Source organism: Sphaeramia orbicularis, chromosome 22 (genome assembly GCF_902148855.1).
Source record: "Sphaeramia orbicularis chromosome 22, fSphaOr1.1, whole genome shotgun sequence".
Lineage (NCBI taxonomy): Eukaryota > Metazoa > Chordata > Actinopteri > Kurtiformes > Apogonidae > Sphaeramia > Sphaeramia orbicularis.
In genome coordinates this window covers 2,920,841-2,948,529 of record NC_043978.1, presented here as the reverse complement: position 1 = coordinate 2,948,529, position 27,689 = coordinate 2,920,841, and the positions used below count along the sequence as shown (strand labels likewise).

Here is a 27,689-nt window from a genome sequence, read left to right as displayed (position 1 = left end):
AGGTGAAAGCGATACATTGCTCTAGGTCTGGTATGAGTTGCACCAGGAAATGACTCACAAAAGGAGTGGGTGTTGGATTATGAACAGGTGACACTTAAATGTCAGCACACAACAATTAATAAACATTTACATCTTAGAATTACATTTATTTACCAAAATAAGATGACATAAAATAAAAGAAAATAAGAGTCCACTGAAATCAAGCTCTCCAATTCAAGGCTCTGGTAAGTTCAGTTATGAAAAGGAATTCCCAATGTGTGTGTTTGTTCTGTGTTTATGTCCACTCAGTTTCTCCACCCTCAATTTCTACTACCCGGGTAGGTGAGGAGTGTATGTGTGTCTTATCTGTCTTCAGAATGAGTGATTCAGATGATCTGAAGTCTTACTGGTAGGTTCTGCAGCTGGCCACACCACATCTCCAACTCTCACTCAGAATCGCTGGGCTGGACTTGCCATCCAAGTCATCTCTTTTTATTCTTCTGACAGTTGATCCGACTAACCAGGAGAACAAAAAAGAAAAAAAAAAAAAAAAAAAAAATGCAGCCTACACAGAAGGTGCAAAGTAGGGAGATTCTTCATCTGATTCTGTTTCTCATGAGATCACTGTATTTTTCTCAGTTCTATGCATGAACTACATCACCAAGCATCAAGGAAATACAAACACACATTAAAGTGAATTATTATAAATTATAACAGTTTTAGCCACAAATGTAATTATTAATGAATTACCATATACAACAATACTATTTTAACAGATATGTATCCTTTAAACCTCTATTTGACATATTATCAAATTTAGCTATTTTAATCCACCTTTTTTTTTAAATATTTACCTGTCTAACATCAAGTGAAATATGATTTTTGTACACAATAGTGAAACTTCTTTGTCAGAATCTGAGACTAGTGGAACCCAAGTGCGTGTGGTGAACAATAACAGACAGACTCAGATGAGCATGAATGCAATTTAAACATTTGTCCATTAAACATACTGAAGAAAAGCAAAACTCCGACAAAGGAGAACCAAAGGCGTCACTGAACCGGTAGATGGCCACGAACTGAATCTGTCACGTCTGCCACCAGACGTTAGTCTGGTTTTGTCTGTCTTGTGTGTTTTGTCTGTCATTTCCTGTTTTATTTTGTTAAGTTCTCCTCATGTGTCAGTTCTGGTGCCTTTGCTTCCTTTCCCTAATCTGTGTCACCTGTGTGATTACCTGTCCCCGCCCTGATTTGTTCCACCTGTGTCTCATTGTCTTCCCTCCCTCTTGTGTATTTAAGCCCTGTGTTTCCTCCTGTCTGTTGCCAGTTTGTATTTTCCTCGTGAGATACTTACCAGTGTTTTTGGATCCTGTCTGTCTATCTGCCTGTGTTTGACCCGGTTTGCCATCTCTGATTTTTGCCTCTTTGCTAGTGGTGGGCAAGTGAAGCCTCATGAAGCACTGAGGCTTTCCTAACAATTGTGCCGAAAAAGATTCAAAGCTTCAAGACTTCAGTGACGGTGACATCTGGTGGACAACTGATGCAATAGCAACCTCTAAAGAGCACGACTGAAGTACTGGCACTGGTTCAATCCCATGACAGCAATAAAAGTTCAGAAAAGTCTGTGTGGTCATTCAAGTATTTTGTTCATTCATACCAAATAATGATTATATTGTCATTACAATAAAATATGCAGATGTTCTCCCCCATACTCTAAAACACATTCCAGATTAACCCAAAGAATAAATGCAAATGATATTAAGGATTAAATGTTGGTTAAGGGTTTATTTAAAGCTTTGAGCTTTACTTAAAAACTGTACTAAAAGTCCCTAACAGGATTAGAGATCGTTCCTACTTTGCAAATGATCATGGTGTTTGAATTCAGAAACTTTTTTTTTGTGTGTGTGTGAAGTGTTTTTAAGGAAAACCTTTAAAGATAATGGTTTGTCATTTGGGGACTTTTGTGGTTGAATTGGAATGATTATTCACAGAATCAGACAAGTTATTTTTCCTCACAGGTTTTTATTGAGAAATATAATTTTTTCTACTGTCGCAGGCTTCAGTCAGCTCCTCTTCTGGCTGACCAGCTCCCCAGCTTTGGAAAATATCCTTTCACAGGGAACAGATGACGCTGGGATGCATAGATACTTGCATGCAAGTTTCCACAGCGTAGGATATAAAGTCTTTCTTGCCACCCAGTACTTCAGGGGATCCTCTGCTCTTGCCAGAATTTGTTCTTTCAAATATCTATGACACAGACAGTAAGAAAATGAATGACTGAATAAAACAACTGATGTTTCAACAGTAATCAACATGCATACCTCTGGATCTCCACTGCAGCACTGGCAGATGCACTGCAGGTGCGGTGATGAGACTCTACATAATTGTCCAGCAAAGCCCACAAGTTGTAATTTTCTTCCCCAGCACTGGCAGATGTTGTTGCCGTCTCCAGTGGCACATCTTCTGCCGACCCATCTATAAGACTGGCACACTCTCATGTCAGCCTTTCTACAGCAGCTTGAGCGTTGCTTTGATTAATAAAGCCAACCTGTTTAAACCGTGGATCCAAGATGGTGGCCACAGACAGGGAGTTTACCTTTTCCAAGCCACTGAATTTTTCATTCAAATTATTTTTCAAATGGTTGGCAAGTGCGGCACCAATACAAGGAGCCATTTGGGCACATTCGGCTGAAATGACATGTCTCAGCATTTTGGATATAGGAATTGCCTTTGACCCCAACACTCTCCTTTCCTCAGAAAGCTCGACAGTTGCCTGATAGAATGGCCTTAAAACTGTCAGGCACTGGTTGATTGCTGCATAGTCATCAGCAGTGAAAGGCACTATGTCAGTGCTGAGTGATGCCAGGGCTGTCCCTAAAGGTTCTCTCTGTTCATAAAGCCTATTGAGCATGGCGTAAGTGCTGTTCCATCTGGTTTCGACCTCTTGAACAAGCTTTTTTTGGGGCATTCCCATATTAGCTTGAATAGAGCACAACTTTTCCTTTGCTTTTGAACTGGATTTGAAGTGTGCCACTATTTTGCGGGCCCTACTGCGAATGTTTTCCAGCTCAGGAGTCTGACAGAGTGATTTTTTGACAATGAGATTCAGCATGTGGGCAAAGCCATAAATATGTTTAACGTTTAACTGAGTAACACTTGCCACAATATTGTGAGCTCCATCAGTAACCATCCCACAGACCTTTTCAGTGATTCCCCACTCTGTCATCAGATTTGCAATTGCATCTGAAATATTAGCTGCTGTGTGGGTCAAAGGAAAATACTGCACACCTAAAAGCACAGTAGCCAGATCTAGGCTGTCTGACACATAATGGCAAGTGACACCAAGGTATGCATTCATGTTGAGTGATGTCCACATGTCAGCAGTCAAACTAACAGCTGAAGTCTGCTTAATTTCTGCCAAGGCCTTCTCTTTGGTTACAGTGTACCTTGCGTCCACCATTGCCTTTATAGTTTTGCGGCTTGGAATGGAGTATGATGGGTCCAGGATTTTAATGAAATTTTGGAACCCTTCATCCTCCAAGACAGAAAAAGGCTGACCATCTTTAACTATCATGTCCACCAAGGCCTCATCCAGCTTCTGTTTTCTGGACACTGTGTGGGAGAAAGGTTGCTATATGAATATGATACACAACATCTACAATAAACAGACACACACACATACATATATACAGTATATATACGTATATATTTATCTTACTGTCAGGATTTCCAGTGTTCACAGGGTCAAAGGTTTGCTGGGTATGACTGTCATCATGCCTGGCACGCAAGTGTCTCAGCATAGATGATGTGTTGTTGCTGTAAGACAACTCTTGTGTGCAGAGCAAACACCGCACCTACAAGCAATTGCAATTTTGTGACCCATTTAAAAATTAAAAATACAATTCAATCATGGAAACATAAAATGTATGCCATAAACTGTATTATACCTTATTTGGTGGTATGAGATCAAAATGATCCCAAACTTTAGAACGTCGCTTATTGGTGGTACTCGCCATAAAACTTGCCAAAATACTCTCCCTCTCCAAATCTCTATCTCCTCACAACCCCATTTTGAAGCATAATGATGCATCTTATATAGCTGGTATGGCACCAAACCACTCATCTGTCAAACCTGTCAAGCTGTCATTGGCTCAGAATGCATTGAAACGCCATGAGCCAATGACACACACTGAAAGAGAATGAGCCTATGAAAAGCTTCGAAACATTTTGAAGCAATGAAGCGCGAAGCGAAACAGCGATGACGTTCGAAGCGTCGAACGTCATCGGTCATGTGACACTGGTGTTTTGATACAAGCTCCAACACAGCATTTCGAATCACTCCGCTTCAGGAAGAGTGACACAAGCTCCAAAGCCTCGGTATCATTTGCCCATCACTACTGTTTGCCCAACCCTTGTCTGTGTCTCTGCCTCCAACGACTCAACGTGTGTTCGACCTTATCACCTGTTTAACGGTACGTGAGCTAGCCTGATCCATATGTCCTGTTGCCTTTCCGTCTGCCTGCCCATGTATGACCTGGTTCTGCCACTGACTTCCCTCTGCTTTCCCCTAGTCAGATTCCCGACGTGCTTTACCGTTCCGAACTGCGGGTTTTCGTCTCCGGTCACTTCACTAACCCTGAGAAGAACCCGGGACTCTGTGTTCTCAAGATTCTGTTCATTATCACTATTAGAGAACTGTCAGTTAACATTGTGTTTAATAAGCACTGAACTTTTACGTCCGTCTCTGGGTCTTGCATGTGGGTTCAGTTTACGTACTCAGTCCATCACAGAATCAAGGGAACCGGACCTGAAACACAGCAGAATGTGGTGTTCAAAAACACACAGGGAAAGAAACGCAAGATGGAAATTGAGGGTTGAAACTAGTGATGGGTCCGGCAACACCGATGCGTCGGCGCATGTGTCGAGCTGATAGAGCAAAACCCTGTGTTGGTGCGCATATTGCTTCAAGAAAGTCACATGACCGATACAGGAAGTGTTTGGAACTGACACTGATGCACCAAATTGTGTTTATAATGAAGCGCATCTGTCAAAGGGGTGCATCTGCCAAAAGAATCTCTGATCTTTTGCCGTTCATTGTCAAATTCATCAAGAATTATGGAGCAGCCTCAAGCCAAAAGAAAGGTTTCCGCCATGTGGGACCATTTGGATCTGATGTCAGAAAATAAGGGATTTGTTTTAATTTCCTTGTTTCATCCTGTTCCTCTCAGAGTTCCACTTTATCTACCTGAATTCAAATTCATTTCAAAGTGACTCTTAGTTTACTATTCATATTATTTTCTGCAGGTTAAATGTCGCGTTTGTTGGACAGAACTTTCCTATTGAGACAAAAGCACCTCCTCAATGCTAAGGCATTCTAGGGCCAGGCATGAGAATGAAGTCCAGATCCATCAGGACAAACTCAGCAATACAGCCATTCTACAACTGTCTCATAGCTGCTTTATTGATAATTAATTGCTATTAATTTATTCTTTACTTCATGTTTAACCATCAAGCTCAAAATGTTGGAAAAACTTATTTTTTTTAAAATAAAAATTTGTAAAAAAAAAAAAAAAAAAATCCCAGTTCACAAGCATCCTCATTCACAACACGGTCAGTTAGATTTTCACTTTATGATACATGTTCACATTATTTATTGACTGTATCTAAAAATATCAAAGATTTTTTAAATTTAAATGAAGATATGAAATAATGCAATATAAAATACAATGACTTGAATTATATTATTGTATATACTTGGTCATCAAATCAGTGTCAGTTGAGTCTGTCAACCAGGTTGCCTGTAGGGATTTTGAAGGTCCAGCAGGTGTCAGTATTCAGTGACACAGTATTGACTCAGTATCAATACAGCTTGGCAATGTGTCGAAATGCTTCATGACGCCTCATCTACCCATCACTAGTTGAAACATACAACGATCTGAACTCAGACACAGACTAAATTAACAAAAGACTCAAGTGCCAGGAAACTACAATACAAAGTACACCAAAACATGAGAGAAGCCACCTTACCAGCATGGGAGCGAAGGCATTCTGGCACACAGCACAGGAGCTGCAGGGCTTATAGGCAGGAGCTTGATTGCAGATCAGCTCCTGGTGTGTGCCATTAACTGGTCAATCACAGATGGGGAGGAGAGGGAATAGAAGACACAACCAAACCAAACTAAAAAGTGGATCATGACATTCTTAATCAAAAATAAAATATACCACACCTTAATGGCACTGTTACACATTGCAGTGGTTAATAACATGAAGTTAGCAATTCAAATGGCATTAAAAAGAAATGAAATGCTTCTCAGAACAAAATATATATAAAGTTCATTTTAGCTTAGCGATTAGCATGAGCTAAGCATAAGAAACAATACAGCTATTAGCAACTCACGCTAGCGATTAGCATATCGTGGTCATTAGCATACAAGCTAGCAATCTTTTCTTAAGCTTTATATTACAAATCAAGTATACAAAAGTCAAAAAAAAGCATTGGAAAACATCTTATGACATCTATTGAGCAAGGTAGACCAACTTATAACAAGTTAATAGCACAATAAGCATTTTTTTCTTCAGAGCAGCTAACGAAAAGCCGGCTAATGATCTGCTAACTCACTGGAGGTTCAGCAGGCATAAATTCTCACAAGGGGGTTTATCCTCTTCGGCTCACAGCTTATAGGGATGAAACTGGGATATGTCTGTGACTACCGGGGTCTGACTGTGGATGTCTTTCTCCACTTATCTGCTTTTTGTCTGCTACAGTATGCTTCGTGCTTTGCTACCATCTCCCTCGTGTCTGACAAGAAGTGGCGTTGCCACAGGTGCAGACTTCACGCGATACCTGACTTTGGTTCGGAGAACACAAACACTCACGGGGGGAACACTGCCCCCTACAGGAGGTGCACTGAGGGTGTCTAATGCCACGTTTCCACTATGTGGAACTGGCTCGACTTGACTCGACTTAGGTACCAGGTCCTATTCCTGGAAACAGTTTCCATTACAGGATACTACCGACTTCACAGTACCTGGACGTCAGAGCGATGCGGCGCATTACTTCCGTGTCATCTACGTAGAGAGTTGCTGTTAAACTCGCTCGTTGCATGTTGTCTCGTCACGCTCATGGTGAATTTTTATGTCGGCCACCAAAGACTGAATCTCGACCGACTGTGGTGTAGTTTTGGGCTGTCATCATGTGGATTAACCTACCGCTATATTTACTGTAAACTTCCGCATCTGTTTTTTGTAAAACGGCAGGTCACAGAGACGACTCCCTGACCGATCAGTGTTCTGCAGTATTTACACGTCACATTTTAGTATCTGGTCCCCTGTCTTGGAACCTCGGTGGAGGTGATACCAAAAAATTTGTACCAGGTACCAGATTCCAGGTCCTTTATCGTAATGGAAACGCAAAAAGGCCGAGTCGAGTCGAGTCAAGTCAAGCCAGTACCACGTAGAGGAAACGCAGTATAAATGACAGGGTTAGTGACCTGATTTTTCATTTGGGTTACACAAGTCAAGAAGTTTCCCAAGCAGAAGCCCAGGATAATCAGTCAGGTACATCAAATATCATGTGCTTGCTCCACTGCATTTACATCTTTCACTGAGACTGAGTACAAAGCTGCAAAGTACGGACAGAGAAAGACCATCACAGCAAATAGAGGCAGTACAGAGAGAAGGGGGATGACTTCTGTTCCAGTGCTGACTCCAGGCACAAGTGACAGGGCTTGCAACACATCACAGATTACAGGCGCAGCTCCAGTACCATCAGTGCCAGAGGACAGCCTGCCCGACGACCTCAACACATTCTACACCCACTTTGAGACCTCCACCCCCCACATAGATAGGAGGCTCACAGACATTTGGACCACTTCACCCCCCTCCCCCCTCTGGTCATCTCAACAGCCCAGGTAAACAAAGCCCAGAGGAGGATCAACCCCTGCAAAGCTGCAGGGCCAGACATCATTCCTGGACGAGCCCTCGGAGTTTGTGTCAATGAGCTGACAGACATTCTCACCTCAATTATTAACCCTCTCCCTCAGTCAGAGAACTGTCCCCTTATGCTATACTTCAAAATCACTATCATTGTCCCCCTCCCAAGAAAAGCCCGCCCACCTGCCTGTATGACTACAGGCCAGTAGCACTCAGTCCAACCATTATAAAGTGCTTTGAGAGAGTGGTGCTGGTCCACATTCAGAGCTGTATACCGGACACACTGGACCCCCTGCGGTACGCTTACGGGTCCAACAGGTCGAATTCAGATGCCATCGCTGCAGTCCTGCACACCTCCCTCTCACACCTGGAGAATAAAGACTCCTACATCAGGATGTTCTTTATCGACTACACCTCTGCATTCAATCTGCTCACCCACAAACTGTTTTCCCTCAGACTACATCCCATTCTCTGTGACTGGCTCCCAGACTTTCTGACTGGCAGACCTCAGTCTGTTAGGATAGGAAACATGACTTGAGCCAGCATTATCATGAACATCGGCACACCTCAGGGGTATGTCCTCAGTTCCACCCTCTACATCCTGTTCACCCACGACTGTGTGGCCTCCCACAAGGACAACACCATCCTGAGGTTTGCGTACAACACCACTGTGATAGAACCCATCACTGGTGGAGATGAAGCAGCCTACAGGTGGGAGGTGGACACTCTGGCAACATGGTGCAAGGAAAACATCCTCACCCTCAACACAGACAAGACCAAGAAGATGATTGTGGACATGAGGAAGGAAAGGAGCCCTCATCAGCCACTGCTCATCCAGGGACAGGAAGTGGAGAGGGTGAGCAGCTTCAAATATCTGGGGGTCCACATCAGCAAGGACCTCACCTCAGCACTAAACACCACACAGCTGTTGAAGAAAGCACAGCAGCGGCTGTACTTCCTTAGGAGGCTGAGGAGCTTTGGCATGTCACTTACAATCCTCAACAACTTCCACAGCTATGTTATTGAGTCCATCTTAACCGCCTGTTTCACCGTGTGGTACGGCAGTTCCCCCATCATGGACAGCAAATGCCTACAGAGAGTGGTGAAGACTGTGTCCAAGATCACCAGGACTCCCCTGCCCTCTCAGAGCATCTACCAGTGCACAGTCCGCAGGAGGGCTGCCTCCATCATCAAAGACCCCACCCACCCCAAACACAGACTGTTGACTCTCCTTCCCTCAGGCCGGAGGTACAGGAGTCTGAAGTGCAGGACTCAGACTCAGGAACTCTTTTTTTCCCCTCTGTCATTAGACTCCTTAACAGCTGACAGGAGTCCACAACAATAGCCATGCTGACTGTTTATGGCATTTACACTTCAACTATATATATATAAAATCAAAAATTTTATGACCAGTTGAAAAATTGCATGAATTTACATTTTGCTCTGTTGGATCTTAAGAGGGTTCTAAGTAGAGTTTCAAAATGCAAAAAGAAGAAATGGGAGTGAGACAAAAAAAAGTTTTGAGTAACCAATTTATTGAAAACAACAATTGAACTGAAATAGGTTGTTCATCAGCTGATCAAAAGTTTAAGACCACAGCCTTTAAAATCCAAAAATTTTCATTTTCTGTCAGGTATTCATACTGTCATGACCTCCTGATGGCAAAGGCTAAAAAGCTTTCTCTCTTTGAACGTGGTCAGAATGTTGAGCTGCATAAGCAAGGCCTCTGGCAACGCACTGTCGCTGCTGAGGTTGGACGCAGTAAGACAGTCATTTTGAATTCTTAAAAGGTCCTGAGGGTTATGGAACAAAAAAGTCAAATGGTAGACCCAAAAAAATGTCACCAGTGCTGAGCCGGAGGATCAGATTGGCTGTCTGTCAAGAGACAGGATGATCCTTGACCCAAATTAACTTACTGGTGCTGACTGCAGCCCAATAACCATCAGACGACATCTGCCAAAGAAGGGCTATGAGAACAAAAGAACATCTTCAAAGGCCATGTCTCCATCAACACCACAAAACTGCCTGTCTGAACTTTGCAAGAGAGCACCAAACATGGGACATTGACAAGTGAAAGAAAGTTTTATTCTCTGATGAGAACAAATGGAACCTTGACGGTCCTGATGGCTTCCAACATTACTGACATGAGAAGGAGATCCCACTGGAGATGTTTTCTAGACGTGGCCATCATGATCTGGGTGCTTTATCCTTCAGTAGACCAATGGAGCTTCAGGTTGTGCAGGGGCATCCAACGGCTAGGGCTGTCCCTGTGCAGATGTTTCAGGGGTTATAGATCATGTCTGAGGGCCCTGGTCTATGTGGGAAGGACTTGGTTTAAAAACAGGACAGCGCTGTAGTTCATAATGTCCAATGTCTGACAAAGGACTGAGGACAGAGGAATGACGTCACTCTTTTGGACCATCCTGCATGTTCCCCTGATGCAAGTCCAAGTGAGAACATTTGAGGATGGATGGCAAGGGAAGTGAACAAAAATGGACATCAGTTCCTGACAGTGGATGCCCTCCGTGACGCCATTTTCACCACTTGGAGCAACGTTCCCACTAGCTTCCTGGAAACACTTGTATAATAATAATAATAATAATAATAATAATAATAATAATAATAATAATAATAATAATAATAATAATAATCAAGCATGCCAAAATGAATTTTTGGAGTGATCAACAAGAACAGTGAAGCTATTCATTACTGAGTAGGTTTTTTTGAAACTTTTATTTCTAGTTTATGGGGGTTTCAGGATTTTTTGAGCTGTGGTCTTAAACTTTTAATTGGCTGATAAACAGCCTATTTCAGTTTAAGATAAGACAAGACAAGATAAGATAAGATAAAATATGCCTTTATTAGTCCCACAATGGGTTTGGGTTTTAATTTAATTGTTATTCTCAATAAACTGCTTACTCCAATTTTTCTTTTGTTTCACTCCCATTTCTTCTTTTTGCATTTTGAAACTTTACTTAGAACCTTTTTAAGATCCAACATTGCAAAATGTAAATTCATGCAATTTTTCAACTGGTCTTAAAATTTTGATCAGGTGTGTATATTAAATTTGGTAATTAATTGTAGCTGGGCTACCCCATCCCTATTGGTCCCAAAGTCTGATGGTACTCCATTGTTTTCTATAGATAAAGTAAAGTAAATGTTGTCACCAAACCTGACTGTTTTCCCTTACCATGAGTGGATGATTGTATAGATGAGTCTGGCTCTGCTAATATTGTGAGTACATTCAACCTTCTGAGGAGGTAATTTCATTCCCCAGTCAGAGAATTGGAAACACAGTCTACAAGCACGATTGGGGATTATTTTAGCAGCTGCTGGCTCAGGTACAGAGCTCTTAAACCATGTCCACAGCCTCAGGCCACACAGAATTCATACACAACAGAGGAAGGGAACAACACGAGCTCTATTCATTAAAGATCAACAAGTCCTTCTGGCTGGTAGCAAACACATCAACACCGTCCTTCTCTGGGGATAGTTTAGTATAGCTAATGAGATTGTCACCTCCACTGACCTGTTTTAGTGTCTCACAAGGTAAACAGGTCAGTAGAAGAATTACACCCTATAAGAGATGAACATTAAAAGTTACACTGCTTTAAAGAGTACCTGTAAATGTTAAAACAGCCTATGACTTTCATCACAAATGTTTATTCAAATGTGTCCAACCCCAGTCATAACCTAATTATCTCTAATCCATTAGTCTGTCTGTGCTTATGCACCTGAATCACTTCCCTCACAGTGAACAACTTCGAAGATGACTCCATCATAAACACAGTCCTCTTCTTTACATTACAAACCTAAACGTCACTCAAAAATTTTGTCACAAAGTGCATTGTGGGAATGGGAATTCCACGCAGCGGAAGTTTGTCTGTCTGTTGGAGAAGCTGAACCCAAATGTGTCATTTACCTCCATCCACAGACTAGACTCATTCTGGAAAACAAACCTGGTGGACTGGAGAAGTGTACGTTTTAGCGATCTGGCTCGTTTTCTTGCCGAATCTGTGAGAAACCGCTTTTGCTTGGTCACCATTCCCACAATGCACTTAGCAACAAAATTTCCCAAAAGGCCTGAGTGATGTTTGGGTTTGTTCTGTAAACAAGAGGACTGTGTTTATGATGGAGTCATCTACAAAGTTGTTCACTGTGAGGGAAATGATTCAGGTGTGTAAGCACAGACAGACTAATGGATTAGAGAGAATTAGGATATCACTGGTTTTTGACAAATTTGAAAAAATAAATTGTCATGAAAGTCATACGCTACTTTAAGTTGACAGTTTAAACTACTGACCACAAGAGCAAACTGAATAAAAGTACTAATGCCACTATATGTAAGAGCCCTGTATTAAAAACTTTACTGAGGTATTACTGTCAAAATGCTATTACGATACAAAAAGTTGCAGTAGTCGCTGTTTGGTAAAATACCGTATGATGTTTTTGGATTAATTTTATTGCTGCATCAATGTGTATGTTGAATTTTACTCCTTTAGATGTTTAACCTTGAGCTAATTGGAATTTTATATTGTTGATTACTTTACCCTAATGGTGCCTGAAAATTAACATAACAATAAAAGAAAAATGGATTCACACATTCCCCAATCTGAGTCCATTGTAGTTAAATAAGCAAATGGATAAGATACTAAATATGAAAGTCTTGGTGAAATGATATTATGCACAGTGTGATATTATTGAATATGCAATGATATACTGTACATTAAAACTGTTGTGAATGTGAGAGTGGATGTTTGTTTTGTCTGTGTATGTCAGCCCTGTGATGCACTGCCAACATCTCCAGTGTGTACCCTGCCTTCACCATAAACTGGAATAGGCTCGACCGCCCCACTGGATTCCACCACTCGATGTAGGCAAATATCAGTGAAGCACAGTTTTTTTCTTTAGAATGAAATGCCTCCATCTAGTGGAGTGAATAGTCATACTATTTCATTAATCATGAGAGAATTGGGGGGGGGCAACACACATTGAGGACAGTGACTCCATCCAAGCAAATCAATGTCCAGGCAATCTGTGTCACTGAATACTGTATTACCTTTGGTTACCATGGTTATTATTTAGGAGAATGAGCTTCCATTTCCTTCTGTCTTCAGGAAATACATCATCTCTTAGGCCAATTCCGTGTGGTGAGCAGTGTGGTGGGGGGATTTAAAGGGACACAGCTATGTAATGTGAAAGTAAAGCAGAGCAGCTCACAAGGGTAACATCTTTAAAGGGGGAGTAGCCTTTTTCAGGGGAGACTCATTGACGGGTCTCTCCAAACCTTAACCTTATATGAGATAACCCTGCATTAATTGTCTACAGTCCACTGAACAGAGCTACAAGCGGATGCTTTGTTTTCATGCTCTTTACTGGTTCAGAGAAACACAGATGGACAAGCAGCTGATGCAGGAGGCAGATCCCTGTACTCTGAAAGCGAGGACCTGAAGGCATCTTGAAATAGAATTTCAAAAGAGGAGGAGGGGAAGGAGGACGGAAAGTGGAGGTGGGGGCTGGTTTAGAGAGAGAGCATTAGTATGCCAAGCTCAATACTTAGCATGGCTGTACAGAAGAAACAGAGTGTCGTCCCTCCATCACAGGGACCACTATCTACACGTACCATCGAGAGCCAAAGGAAGGGGAAAGCATCAGACAAAACTAATGGTTAGTAGATTTTTAACTGATACTATTACAATATATAAGCATGAATAATTAAAATAAGGTTTTTCTAGGAGCTAGAGGGCTTTATGTACATCACAAATACAGGGATAACACTGATGACGCATTAATAGAGTATATGCATTAATATTCCCTTTAAAAATCATTATAAAGCTGAGCCTGCCTGTGATAAACATGAGGGTGTATAAGAGCTGTGGACACAGATTGCATCATGTAACACAGAACATACCATAACCTTATATTTTCAACCCTTAAGAAACACATCCATGTGATTTTTCCTTCTGCATCATACAAATTACTCATCATCATCAGCCTGCAATGCCTCTGTGTCTTGTTGTCTGCAAGAGGACTGGTCAGGTGCTGGCTTGTTCTCTTTGCCTGTTACATGCGGACAGTTTATAATGGCTCATTCATTGGCAGTTTACCCTTAAGTCATACCAGTTCATTATAACTACCATCTGGGACACAGCTTTCTGGATGACTTTTTTTTTTATCTGGTTATTTTTATTTTACACTGCACAAAAAGAAGCACTTAGATATAGATTTATGTATGAAAAGAAAGTTTAAAAAACCTTGGTGTTCCATTTTTTTTTCCCTGTGCCACTTTTCTCTTCTAGAAAATGTCAAACCAAATACACAGGCAAAGAAGATGGCCTGTCCTGTCCAAAAGGCTGAGCAAATCTGGAACACAGCTAGTCCACGGGGCACTACAGGTCTGATAGATATCTCCATTTGCATGCTGTCCCACCTCCTCTGTGACTACAGTGTATTGTAGGACTTTCCCCACTAATGTTTTTTTTTTTAATCTAAAGGTCGACTGATAGCGGTTTTTAAGGGCCAGTGTAATATCAGTAGATTTGCACACAAAAAAAACAAAAAAAAAAAACAAGATAGCAGATTTGACAGTCAATCTGGAACATCTTCCCCCAAAATGTTGACACTTAAAACACATTATGTATGCCTGAAATTGGCCATCTTTGACTGAAACTAGACATCAAAGTAATAAACACCTAAATAAATAAATAAATGTGTATGACAGAAGTAAATGTGGAACTGATCAGACTAACTATAAAAAATCTGAAGGGGATTTTTATCTTTTGAGAGCCCTTAGCCCATAAGGACCCAGTGTGATATTTATGGCAGTTTCCAAATGATTTTTTATTTCTATATTTAACCATCCTTTAGTGGTTATTGTAATATCATCTTCTGTATTTTGTTTTTTTTTTTTCAGTGAAAATCAGGTATTTTCTGACATTTAATTTACTAATAATGTAGATATTCATTAAAGCTCAGAGTAAAGTTGAGGATTATAATATCAAAAATAGATAAAACTGAAGAAAAAGGGACTTTTTCAGCAAAATCTATTATTAACTGAACATAAACCAAGTGTGTCCATCCACCGTCATTGATCCAACTCCATGGGTTCCACGGGTGAATCAATGTTGTAGAAGATGATGATGTTTCCATGTTCATTACGGAGCCTCTGAACGTCCAAATAGGTCATATCTGATGACCATGAAAAGATGAAGAACTGTATTTTACACCAATTATTTACATGGATTAGGCGATCAACAAGGATTAAACAGTTTATATCAGTAGATGATTTTGGTACATGGTGGATGTTAGGGTGTTTATGGGTTAAAGTCAGAATTTCCAGTTTAGAAACATGATGATGGTTGTCAGTCACTATCTGTGCCAAAGTCTGCTGACACTTATGGTAAAATGTTTGACACAGTTTAATCAGCAAAATCAATGAATTGTCATTAGAATTGTTTTGTATGCGCTACTTCTAACTTTGTCAAATGTTCTGTCCTTGGGTAAGTTATTTCATGTTTTGACAATAAATATACTACAAATTGTTGTCTTCAACTAATATGAATATGATGCTAACATTTTTGGCCATGTCATTCAACCCTGGTGAAGATGCAGTTTTTAGTCCAATCACTGCTTCAGGATCAAGATCCACTCTGTATTCTACAGTATATTTAATGTTTGGTATAATCAATGTTGTTAGTGACCTTTTTGTTCTTTTAGGATCTAATGGACCAAATGTTGATGAGAGGCTTAAGGCAGCTCGGGAAAGAAGAGAGGAGCATCAGAAAGTGCTTGGTATGTAAGCTCCTGTAATGACTGTTTTTAATTCCTGAACACATTAACATACATAACAGGTACGTCTGTTTATACTGGTTCACTTCTTTTTCCTCAGCCTCTCGGGAGCTGAGTCGGTTGGAGAGGGAGCAGCGGGCTAGGCGTTATTATGAACAACAGTTGCAGGAGCGCAAGAAGAAACTCCTGGAGCAGAGGTTCAAGGAGGAGAGGAGGCGGGCTGCAGTCGAACAGAAGCGTAAGCAGAGGCTGCTGGAGGAAAAAGTGAGTTTTGATAGTCAGAATTTTATTTTTAGTCATCCTGGTTGATTTTATAGCCAGTCCTTATGACTGGAGGTGAAGAACATGAACACTGAAGCCTGTTCTCCTGGATAAAGGAGCGATATGAATCTGCAGTGCGCAAGACCCTGGAGAAGAGCCAAAAGGCACAACAGAACAGTCTGAACAGAGGAAGAAAGGTCATCAAAACCAATGGTGAGCACACACCAAAGTTCTGTCTGTATCTGTCCTTTGAACCTTGTATCTTTCTAAACCAATAACATCACACTAAACATTATCCGTTTTCTGTGTCATATATCTTAACACCACAGTTCTTGGCAAGCTTTATCTTTTGTTTTTACTGCACCTAAGACTTTACACTGATCAATACATTAGTTCCACGTCGCTTACCACTGACATCATGGGAGAAGAACTTGGTCAGTCGCCTCCTTACCCCTACATGCTCTTATCTGGCCAGGAGCAAGAGTGCTGGTTGTCAGACAGGAGAAGAAGGTACTCTCCCTCATGATAACAGAATGTGCTCATGTGCCTTAAAGGTCCAGTGTGTAAGATTTAGGGGGATCGGAAAGCAAAAATGGAATATGTTATTTATTCATAATTGTGTTTTAATTCCACCGGCTGATAGGTCATGAGTTGTAGTGAAGGTGCTGCGTCCGTCATTGTCTTTGTCATCATCTTTGTTGGCAATTTCTTCAAACATCTTCTCTGATTAAACTACTTGTTGGATTCATTTAAAATTTGATATATATCTTCCTTGGGGCGATGTCTACAAAGTTAGAGAAATTTAGATTTTTGACAAATTTTCTGAAACATTAAAAATGTGCTTTTCCTTCTAATGGTCCATATTTTGATGGTTTATAACATTTAAATGGTTACAGATATCAATATAGTTGCTATTGAGCACTGGTAGGATGTGACTGAATTAGTTGAGTTCTCCTCCAGTGAAAGTCCCACCCACTTTTATTGGGAGATTGATCTCCTGCATCCAGACCACAGGAGTGGAACATAAAGACAGAGCCTGACAACCTCACACATTCAACTTGGTATTCATTCTGGACAGAACATGATGCTCAGATACCGGGACATTGGTCCTATTTTTTTAGTTGTTGTGATTCAGTGTTAATTTCCATTACTGTAATATATCACCTAGACTTAACATGCCTTTAAAAAAAAAAGTCAGTATGGACAAAACAAACACTGGCTCTAATGAGGGTAGTGCCATCGTGGTTGCAGTCTGCAACATCATCACCAGATGTAACTAAATATTACACACTGAATCTTTAAGTTTATGGCAATGCAATGTTACTGGCTTTTTTGTGCATTTATTGTTTACAACAGGTAACTCTGCTAGGGTCTGTGATTTCTAATGCTGCTTCTTTTTCCCTTTCTGTTTACTCACATTTTCATCTTTTTCACTATCTCCACCATTTGTGCAATTTTTTACAACTTCCCATGATTATTATACAAAAAAAACAACACTTTCTCAGTTATTCATGTCTGTCGTCGTGCAGTTTCATTCCACTCCATGAATACCACCACCACCACCACTTCACCTCCCAAACCCCAGCCCTGCTCTGGTACAGCCAACCACAGGCCATCTGCCTCCCCCAGTCCCAAAAACATGAATCGTAGAAGCGTCAGTGTGCCACAGGTAATGCCAGCTTTTGCTACCTCTTAAATTTCATTAAAGCAGGGGTCTCAAATATGTGGCCCGGGGGCCAGATGCGGCCCGCCAAAGGTTCCAATCCGGCCTATGGGATGTCTTTGCAAAGTGTAAAAATTCTAGAGTCATGGCTGTAGAACTAATTTTAGTTCAGGTTCCACATACAGACCAATATGATCTACAGTAAAATAACAGCATAATAACCTACAAAAATAATGACTCCATATTTTCTTCTCAATTTGATGTGACAAAAATAACATTACATTATGTCTGTAAATAATGACTTCAAATGTTTGTCTTTGTTTTAGAGTGAAAAATAACATTAAATTATGAAAATATTTACATTTACAAACTATCCTGTAACAATAAAATGTGAATAATCTGAACAAATATGAACAACCTGAAAGGTGTAAAGAAAATTAAGTACAATTTTAACCATTTTCTGCCGGTTACAAAGTGTTTAGTGTCTTTGTAGGTCTGATCCATAATGCACATGTAGAAATGATAAGTTGATGCATAATATTGTTAAAATTGCACTTATTTTTCTTAGGAAATTTCAGTTTTTTCAGGTTATTCACATCTTTTTTGTTTGAATAGTTTAGAAAAGTAAGTATTTTCATAATTTAGTGGGGGGGTTTTGCACTAAAATAAAGACAAAAATTTGGAATTGCCATTATCTATAGGTTAATTACGTTATTATTTTACTGGTCCAGCCCACTGCAGATCAAATTGGGCTGAATGTGGCCCCTGAAAGAAAATGAGTTTGACACCCCAGCATTAAAGCATTGATTCATTAGGATATTCCAGCTGTTTGTGGTTGTAGTCTTTACATTTCTAAGAGGAAACTGAGAAGAAAATTATTGAAATATCTTTTTTTGTTTGTTTTAGATAAAAGTAGCAAGACAGCAAGATGCTAATAAGAACAAGATTCTCAACAGTGGATCAAATCTCAGATCACCTGCAGCGAACACCAGCCAGAAACCAGCTCCTGTTATTCAGAGCAGAACAGCCTCCCCTTCACCAGAACGGGATGTGAGGTGGGTGTAACCAAAAGCAACCATGTATGTATTTGATGTGAACAAATTAGGACACCTTCTCTTCTTCTGTGGTTTTACAGGAGTCCCAGGAGATCAGTCAGCAGACATTCAACTCCCCTGCACCTCGAACTCTCATCGGTCCCAGAAGAAGACGTTACTGATTGGAACCGTATCCCCTCTTCCAACTCAAGGCCTGACAGAACATTAGCTGAAGGTCAGCAAGAGAAAATGGAAGATAAAAGCCCACGAGAGACTCCATGTTTGAACCTGCCTGATGCTGTTCTAGTAACATCTGTCAATAGAACAGCAGGAGATGGAAGTAAGTGGCCTTTCACTAGAAAAATACATTGCATGTTTCCGATTTATATTCATTTAAACTTCACTCTTCTTCAGGTTCTTCACAGACACCTCCTCCTCCTCAAGCTCCACAGACTCCTCAAATCCTCTTCAAGCCACCATCTGCTGGGACGACAGACCCAGGGGAAGCCTCGCGTCTCCTGGCTGAAAAGAGGAGAGAGGCCCGTTTACAGCGGGAGAGAGAGGAGCAGGAGCGCCTGCAGCGAGAGGAGGCAGAAAGGTCGACTTCTGCACAAACACATGACGGCACACCCATTCTGGTACTGTTAAGGGGAGGCTGAGATGGTTGTGCTGCATTTCAGGCGGAGTCGGGAAGAACTGGAGCTCAGGAGGGCAGAGGAGCGAGCACGGCAGCAGGCGGAGGCTCAGCGTCTGATAGAGGAGAAGAGAAGAAGGGAGGAAGAGGAGCAGCGGCGCGCTGAGGAGGAGAGAGCTCAGGCCATGAAGGAGGCAGCCCTCCTCCAAAAACAGGTTGGTGATGGAAATGCAGTGATCAGCCTGCTGAGTTCCACTGTTGGAGCAGACAGGTGGACTGTGGCGGTGGGAAATAAGTGACACTAATGGGGTTGTCAGGTTGATCAAATGTTTTTTCTTTTCTTTTCTTTTTTTTTTTCTTAAACAGATTTTACATTTTTTAACAAACAGACAATAAAACAAAAAAGTAAAAACGTATGAAACAAGAGACGTCAACAAAATACAAAATAAAATACAGCAATAAAGAAGTGGGTCAATGAGTCACAATGTTATCCCATCATGATAAGAGGGTTGAGTTAGTTTGGGTATTGTCCTGTTTCAGTCCATGTCAGATCATTCAGATATATTCTCATGTTGCATCAGATCATATCCCATAAACCTGCTGACATAATTACATCCATCATTTTCATAAACATTTGTGTACATTTTCCTGGAATGCATATTTACACATGTTGACAGTAAAACACACAGATATTGAGATATATGTGTATTTGTCGTGAGAAAAACAAGGTGTTGTCCTATAGGGCATCACATCTTCTGGGATAGATGTCCATTTTAGCCAATAATTAGTAAATTTGTCCAAATTATGTTTCAAGAAGAAAGTTAGTTTTTCCATATTGTATACTTCTTTAATAATTCCAATTCATTCCTTCTTTGTTGGGGGTTCTTCACTCAGCCATTTTCTCGTTATGGCTTTTTTTACAGGCTGCCATCATTATATTAATCAGGTATTTGTCTCTAGAATTGATTGTGGGTGGCAGATTTCCAAGATAAACTGTGCAGAAATCATGTTTAATCTCAAACCCCATTATTGTGTTAATCATTTTCAACGTTTCAATCCAGTAAGGCAGGGGTGTCAAACTCATTTTAATTCAGGGGCCACGTTCATCCCAGTTTGATCTCCAGTGGGCCGGACCACTAAAATAGTAACAGTGAAAAAAGTAAAATTATATTATAATCAGGTTTACATCTACAAAGTTTTCTTAAAAATCTGAATAACATGAACAACTTGAACTGTCTTAAGAAAAACAAGTATAATGTACGAGCGTGAAGTTGGTTCCGTAAACGGAACCAGTTCCCAGTTCCAAAAACGGAACTGCTCCGTTTACGGAACCAGTTCCGTTTTCGGAACTCGCAACCGGTTCCGTTTAAGGGTCCAGTCCCGTTTAAGTGTCATGGAAGTAAGCTGTGCTTGCACCGCTTAGCGTCCTCCAAGCCCAGCTCTTGCGGGGCTTGGAGCTGCTCTAACCCGCAGTGAATCGCGAGAACAAGCCGGTCCACGGACCTCGGATCTCGTTCTGAATAATGCTCTCCACCAGGTCCGACCCATAAATTAATACACATTTGCCCTCTTCTGCTGTTTATATTTTCTTTAATGCTGGCGAATGTCATTTTATTTTACTTCATTAATGCCAACCCCAATTTCCACATCATCCATTGTGCCCTCCACAAACCGGGCTCCAGGCTTCTAGCGCCAGCTTGTAGACCGGTGCACTAAGCCGCTGTGACCTGGTACACCACGCCGCAGCACGGACCTCCAAGCTCCAGGCTTTTCATCAGCTACCGGCTACGTATAAATTAAACGGACCTCGGAAGTCCAGTTCGTGCTGGTTATGAATAAGCTTTCTTGGATCTGCTTATTCGGAACCAGCTCCGTTTAAGGATCATTGAACTAGTTTCGTTTACCGAACTCAGAACCAAGCCATGCACTGACCTCCAAGCCCCGCTTTGCCCGCATCAGGCCCTCCAAGGCTGGCTTCTGTGGGCCTGGGAAGTGCTCTAAAATGGGGTGAACCAGGAGACCAAGCCGCCTCCCCACGGACCTCGGATCTAGTTCCGAACAATGCTCTCCTTCAGGTCTGAGCCAAAAAGTAATACACATTTGCACTCCTTTGCTGTTTACATTTTCTTTAATGCTGGTGAATGTCATTTATGACTTCCTTAATGTTAACTCCAACTCCCACATCGCTGCATGCCATGGAAGCCGTCCTACGGGGTCCGAATGCCGGCTTCTGCGGCTTGCAAAGCCGTGCAATGAGCCGCTGTGACCTGGGGCACGGATCCAGTTCCGAGAACCGTTTTCCTTCACAGAACTCGGAACCAAGCCGGGCTGGAAGCTCTACTTTGACCATGAAAAGATGACAAATTGCATTTTACACGAATTATTAGCATGTATTAATCGGATTAGTGGTTAAGAAGTTATTAAACATTTTAGAGCAGTAGATGATTTTGGACTGTGGTGGTTTGGGTCTTTATGGGTTGAATAGAGTTATTGTGTCATACTGTCATATATTCCTTGATTATAGAACGTTATGACATGTTTAAAGTTGTATAAGGAATAAAATTATAATACAATGTGATATAGGAATGACTCGTGCGCTGTCCATGGTACTGTATTACACATATGCGGCATACGGGCTAATAGAAATACGGGTAAAGTCCTTGTTTAAAGTAAAACAAAAACTTTTCTTAAACACAAAACAAAAAAAAAAAAAAGAAAAAAAAGAAAAACAACAACAATAAGTTCTCAATAAAATCGGATGAGTGACTCCCCTGAAACACCTTCTTTCAAACACATTCAAAACTAGAAGCACTCGGAGAGCGCAGACCTCCGCCAAGGCTGATCAGTGGCCCCCCCCGTGGGCCCCTCCACGCCAAGGAGGTTATGTTTTTGCCAGGGTTTGTTTGTTTGTCTGTCTGTCTGTCTGTTTGTCTGTCCGTTAGTGTGCAACATAACTCAAAAAGTTATGGACAGATTTTGATGAAATTTTCAGGGTTTGTTGGAAATAGGCCCCCCTGTGCCCCCCCCCCACCCCCGATCACCACCAAAATTTAATCATTTCTTCCTTATCCCATTTCCAACAAACCCTGAAAATTTCATCAAAATCTGTCCATAACTTTTTGAGTTATGTTGCACACTAACGGACAGACAAACAGACAGACAGACAGACAAACAAACCCTGGCAAAAACATAACCTCCTTGGCGGAGGTAACAAAGATAAACTTTCTCGGATCTGCTTCCGTGTAAGGGTCTCGGATTCAGCACCACGGACAGCGCACGATTCATTCCTCACATCACATTATATATTTTCCCCCCTTAATTTAGCTATGTGGAGGGCACAATGGGCGATGTGGAAGTTGGGGTTGGCATTAATGAAGTAAAATAAAATGACATTTGCCAGCATTAAAGAAAATATAAACAGCAGAAGAGGGCAAATGTGTATTAATTTATGGGTCGGACCTGATGGAGAGCATTATTCAGAACGAGATCCGGGGTCCGTGGACCGGCTTGTTCTCACGATTCAATGCGGGTTAAATCAGCTCCAAGCCCCGCAGAAGCCGAGCTTGGAGGACGCTAAGCGGTGCATGGAGGTTGGAGCACGGCTTACTTCCATGACACTTAAACGGGACTGGACCCTTAAACGGAACTGGTTGCGAGTTCCAAAAACGGAACTGGTTCCGTAAACGAAGCAGTTCCGTTTTCGGAACTCGGAACTGGTTCCGTTTATGGAACCAACTTCACGCCCCCCCCCCCCACCTGTCTGTGCAAGTCTGCTTTTCTACTATGGGATAGCCTTCTCGATGCAATCAAGTCAAATTATGCAGCCGTGAAAGAGAAGATGGGATCGGCTTTTGGAGAGAGACATTTAATGGACCGTTTTAGAGCTAAAATATTGGCTCATTCACGAGTTCCGGGGGAGAGCCTGGAGGTGTATGCGGCTGATGTGAGCCAGCTGGTAGCTGGTACTCCTGTTTTTACCTCCGAGTTACGCGCATCACTGTTGTTAGTAAACATTGAAACTCATCTATGGTGCCTTTATCACAAGCAGACATACTCGCAAATAACAAAACAGGCAAACATGAGTCCAAAGAAAAACATGATATAAAGCAACAGTTCTGACTTTCTGGACCCAGATAGCGTGCCTACCAATACGGCGGTGTAAACAACAATCACATGACCAGTGACGTCAGCTGCAAGTCCTGAATAAGTAATAGTAGTTATCAGTTTCTACTGGTGTCAAATTCCACTGAAAGGAAACAAAACTAGAAGCAATCGGAGAGCGCAGACCTCCGCCAAGGCTGATCAGTGGCCCCCCCGTGGGCCCCCCCACCCCCGATCACCACCAAAATTTAATCATTTCTTCCTTATCCCATTTCCAACAAACTCTGAAAATTTCATCAAAATCTGTCCATAACTTTTTGAGTTATGTTGCACACTAACGGACAGACAAACAAACAAACCCTGGCAAAAACATAACCTCCTTGGCGGAGGTAACAAATTATCCATCTCTTCATCAAATGACTTGTACTTTAGTTTTGTATTAAAGTGTACCTGTACTGGCCATGCTTACAACATTAACTGTGTGTTTTACTTAAAAGCAAGAGAGGCGCAAATTCCGTAAAAACTCGCCATAAATGCACCACACTGGACCTTTTTATTACTATAAAGATGGTACTATTTATAACATTGTTTCCGGATGATGAGTTCAAGTAAACACATATCAGTCAGTGAGACAGATGATGTGGAAACCACACGTTTACACTTGGTGTTTGTGCAGCTGTAAGCTTTGCAATCCACCGTTGTCACAGAGACACGACCCAGCACCAGGCGATGTGTCATCTTAGACTGGTGACTGCTGCATGGGGCCAGGGACGAGTCCACCTCAGCCCAGGTAATGGGACAATTCAAGTCTGCATCACTATGGTGCTGGAACAGCCTGTGAAAGAGGAAACATATCTGACTGATGGAATAGTGACTTTGTACTCGACAACACTTACTCCAGCGCCACGCCACCCCATTTAAGAATCTGCAGAAAAAATTGTTTGTTTGGAGTGTTACAAAGTGTTACCTATAGAGCTAAACCTCCAGTGTCCTGATGACTAACCTACTGGCTATCTGATTGTCTTGGTGTTTTTCAGGATGTGACATTTACATCTAAGCTTCAGGGTTAATTAAAATTAAAGTGTATATTGTGTTGTGAAATATGACCATAATGCACAGTATGTTCTGTGAACAAAGCAAGCAGTTCTGTTGAGCAGGAATATGACAATTCAGAGAAGGATATCATATATGCATGTATATATAGCCCCCCCCCCAACACCCCTTCCATTTTTTTTCTGGATCTGCCACTGCTACTTGTCAACGGGCTATAACATAAGTTACCTGATGGAACCGCTAGGATTATACGTGATCTTTCCCTTTAGGCACCCTTTAACTCATCCATGACCCCTTGCACCAAACCAGCTCTGCAATTTTGTCAACATATGGACACTCCTTACTCCCACAGGCAAAACACAAACTACTGGCTTCTAAATGGCAAAAACCAATGGGCAATGGCATGGTGGCACTGATCTACTCATATTTATAGATAATACATGCCTCTTTGTGGATGCATGTGTATTGTTTTCTTTTTGTTTCAGCACTTTTGGTTACATTATGAGTAAATATTCTTTACCTTTCTTTGGTGCCTTATGCAGAGAGAGGAGGAGCAAGCCAAAGAAAAAGCAAAAGCAGAGCAGCTTCGACAAGAGCGGGAATTAATTGCACAGAAAGAGGAGGAAGATCGTCAAGCACGAAAAAAGGTAATATATTTACCCACCCTCCTTACACTATAGATACTGTAGAGTCACCAAAGTTCGCACTACCTACTCAACTTATAGAAAAAAAAAATTCAAGCTTATTTTTATGAAGGCTCATGGTTCATTGTAAAAGATGTTTGGTTTTTTTTTTCATTAGCGGCTTGAGGAGATCATGCGGAGAACCAGAAGGACAGATTCTCCAGATATGGTGAAAATCATTATTAATTTTTTTTTTAGAAGTACATTGCCTCTGGGGTTTAATGACGCACATCCAGCATCAACTAATAACTAGCTCTGCTTCTAAGAGCCACAGTATCCCTGTAACTAAAATGGTTAATCTGTTTTTAAACAGAAATCTGTATCAATGAGGATTCTGCCAAATGAAGCTCAGCCAAAGGAAAACACACAGCCTGTGCACAACGGCACCATTGAAGATGCTATAAAACTGCCACTGCCATCGAAGCCGTCTCAGCTGAGGTTAAATAATGAGGAAGACATGGTACCTGTTGTGGCCTTCAAAGAACGCCGGTCTCTCAGAACTCTCACAGGCCTTGAGGAAATCCAGACCCACCAACGAGCAGGTGAGATGGAACCAGCATTTCAGCAGATTCTTACATTTTACAGCATTCTCAAAAATGTCCCAAATGTTTGGAAAGGGAGTTTGTGTTCAAAAGGTGCTGGTAAGTGTCTAAATCCAGCTGTTAAGTTATTTGATAAATGTTCTGACCCTGGTGAGCTACTGTATATAGACCTTCATGATATGCATTCAAATGTTGTGTCTTTTCTCTCTCCATTGCTGTGTTCTGTAGAGGTCATCTGAGCAACTGCAAAGTGGGCAGACGTTGACAAAGAACTGTGTTTTCTCTGTGAAACATGGAAACTTCTCCAGTGCAGCCTTTGGCCTCTGGCACTTTGAAAGAGCATGTAAAATTGCTGCCTTGCCCCTACGTAAGGATGTCAGCATTTGGTCCCTTTTCTCTGTGTAACCAGTGGTACTAATAGTGGACATATCACATGTTAATTCATTCAGCAGGTTTCTCAACTTCTAATGATCATAAACTGTAGAAGTAGACAGTAATGATAGTTTGCTGAAAAAAGCTGTGTATGAGCTGTGAAGAGGGTTTCTTTCCTCTATAAGCCTTGAAATGTTAGGAATAGCCGTTCTAACAATTACATGTCAGCCACACGCTTTTTGCTTATTCCTAACATTTCTTGCTCTTCAAGCACTTTTCCTTCCTCAGTTTTGTTGCTGTGGAATTAGAATGGCAAGTGTGTGTGCTAGGAACAAGAGTTTAAGTCTGCTTCCTCTGTGAATTCCTATTTTACCCTTTGGCTTGATCAAATATAGCAATCACATATTTTAAAGCTGCTACAGACGTTAGTTTCCAAAGACTTTGCTTCAGTTATGTGAGTGGTGTTTTAGATTATGCAATGCACAAAGCATTTATTTCACTGTTTGCTTTGTTTGATATTGTGCAGTCACTTTACAAAGCAAAGTTGAGGTGTAGACAGTTTATTATAATAAAAAAAAACCATATAAAAACAATGGTATTCAATCATGAGTATTTGCTCTTACACTTTAAGAACTGCTTATAATACACTTGTAAAAGCTGTAAACAATTTAAACATGCTATGTTTGATTAAAGTTGTATTATGCTGCATCTCTGCCTTGTTTTTTTAGTTCATCTCTTGAATGTAAACATAACAAATATGAGGTAAAATAATTACATAAACACTATGATTAAAAAAAATCTGCATGAATGCAAACACCTCATGTATATAATTATCATTGACACAGAATATTCTTTTCTTCTGCCTTTTAGGTTTGTTTTGTTTATACTGTCATTGATAATACTTGTTTTACTAACTACATATTTTAAAGTTAGACAAACATGTTATCATTACAATCATTTGAATGGTTACATCTAGATTTCTGAAGTTCAGCCATAATCTGATTAATAATTGAACTACAAACAACCATCAGGACCAAAAAACACCTTTAACCCTTGTATTATCTTTGGGGTTAATTTGACTCCATTCAATCTTTATCATTCAAAAAATAATAGCTTTTTTGGCTTCATATTTCATGACTTTTTCCTAATTTGATGGGGACAACTGATTAAGAATAAAATTATCATGATATTTTTTTCAAAGTGCTGAATGGATATTGCACGCATTGGTGTTCCTCTGGGGTCAGTTTGACCCCAAGCTATTTTAGCTGTGTAAAACCTGTGTGTGTGTATGTGTGTGTGTGTGTGTGTGTGTGTGTGTGTGTGTGTGTCCTAATATCTCCACCCCTGCAGGTACAGAGTTGATACTTTGAGTTGATCCATAACAAGGGGGTGGGGAAAATAACTATTCCCATGAGAACTTTGATACTTTTCATGGTGTGGACATGTGGGAAAAAACATGACATGTGAACTCCTGCCAAAATGAGAAAGCCAGTGTAGACTTGGAGTTAATCACATCCAAGTCTGTCCAACTACACATGCCTCCCCTCTAAAATTATCCTCTGTAGTACAATATTGATGGTTATATGAAGCTTTATGTCTTCAACATAAAAACCTGGTGAACAATTTTATGTAAATCATTTTGTAGAGGCA

The 27,689-nt window shown here is 41.0% G+C and overlaps 1 protein-coding gene across 3 annotated transcripts; it reads left to right on the top strand.

The window, feature by feature from the left end:
* Window positions 1–13,132: 13,132 nt before the first annotated feature.
* Window positions 13,133–26,747, top strand: map7a (microtubule-associated protein 7a). Of its 3 annotated transcripts, none has more exons than XM_030127425.1 (15): window positions 13,133–13,575; window positions 14,208–14,303; window positions 15,625–15,699; window positions 15,797–15,960; window positions 16,074–16,170; window positions 16,351–16,467; window positions 17,487–17,626; window positions 18,527–18,675; window positions 18,756–18,994; window positions 19,069–19,252; window positions 19,335–19,503; window positions 24,985–25,089; window positions 25,244–25,294; window positions 25,439–25,667; window positions 25,896–26,747. In XM_030127425.1, exons 1-15 carry the CDS (start codon window positions 13,449–13,451, stop codon window positions 25,904–25,906), a joined length of 1,953 nt encoding a protein of 650 aa, XP_029983285.1. In that variant the 5' UTR covers window positions 13,133–13,448; the 3' UTR covers window positions 25,907–26,747. The 3 variants fall into 3 exon arrangements, with proteins under 3 accessions (XP_029983285.1, XP_029983286.1, XP_029983284.1); XM_030127424.1 differs by having other exon boundaries at window positions 13,134–13,575; window positions 17,463–17,626; XM_030127426.1 differs by lacking the exon at window positions 14,208–14,303 and having other exon boundaries at window positions 17,463–17,626.
* The last annotated feature ends 942 nt before the right edge of the window (window positions 26,748–27,689 follow it).

Coding starts and splice junctions, on each gene's coding strand:
- map7a (XM_030127424.1), top strand. CDS start 13,449: ATGCCAAGCTCAATACTTAGCATGGCTGTACAGAAGAAACAGAGTGTC. Junction 15,961..16,073: donor AGAGGCTGCTGGAGGAAAAA/GTGAGTTTTGAT, acceptor TCCTGGATAAAG/GAGCGATATGAATCTGCAGT. Junction 16,171..16,350: donor AAAGGTCATCAAAACCAATG/GTGAGCACACAC, acceptor TCAATACATTAG/TTCCACGTCGCTTACCACTG.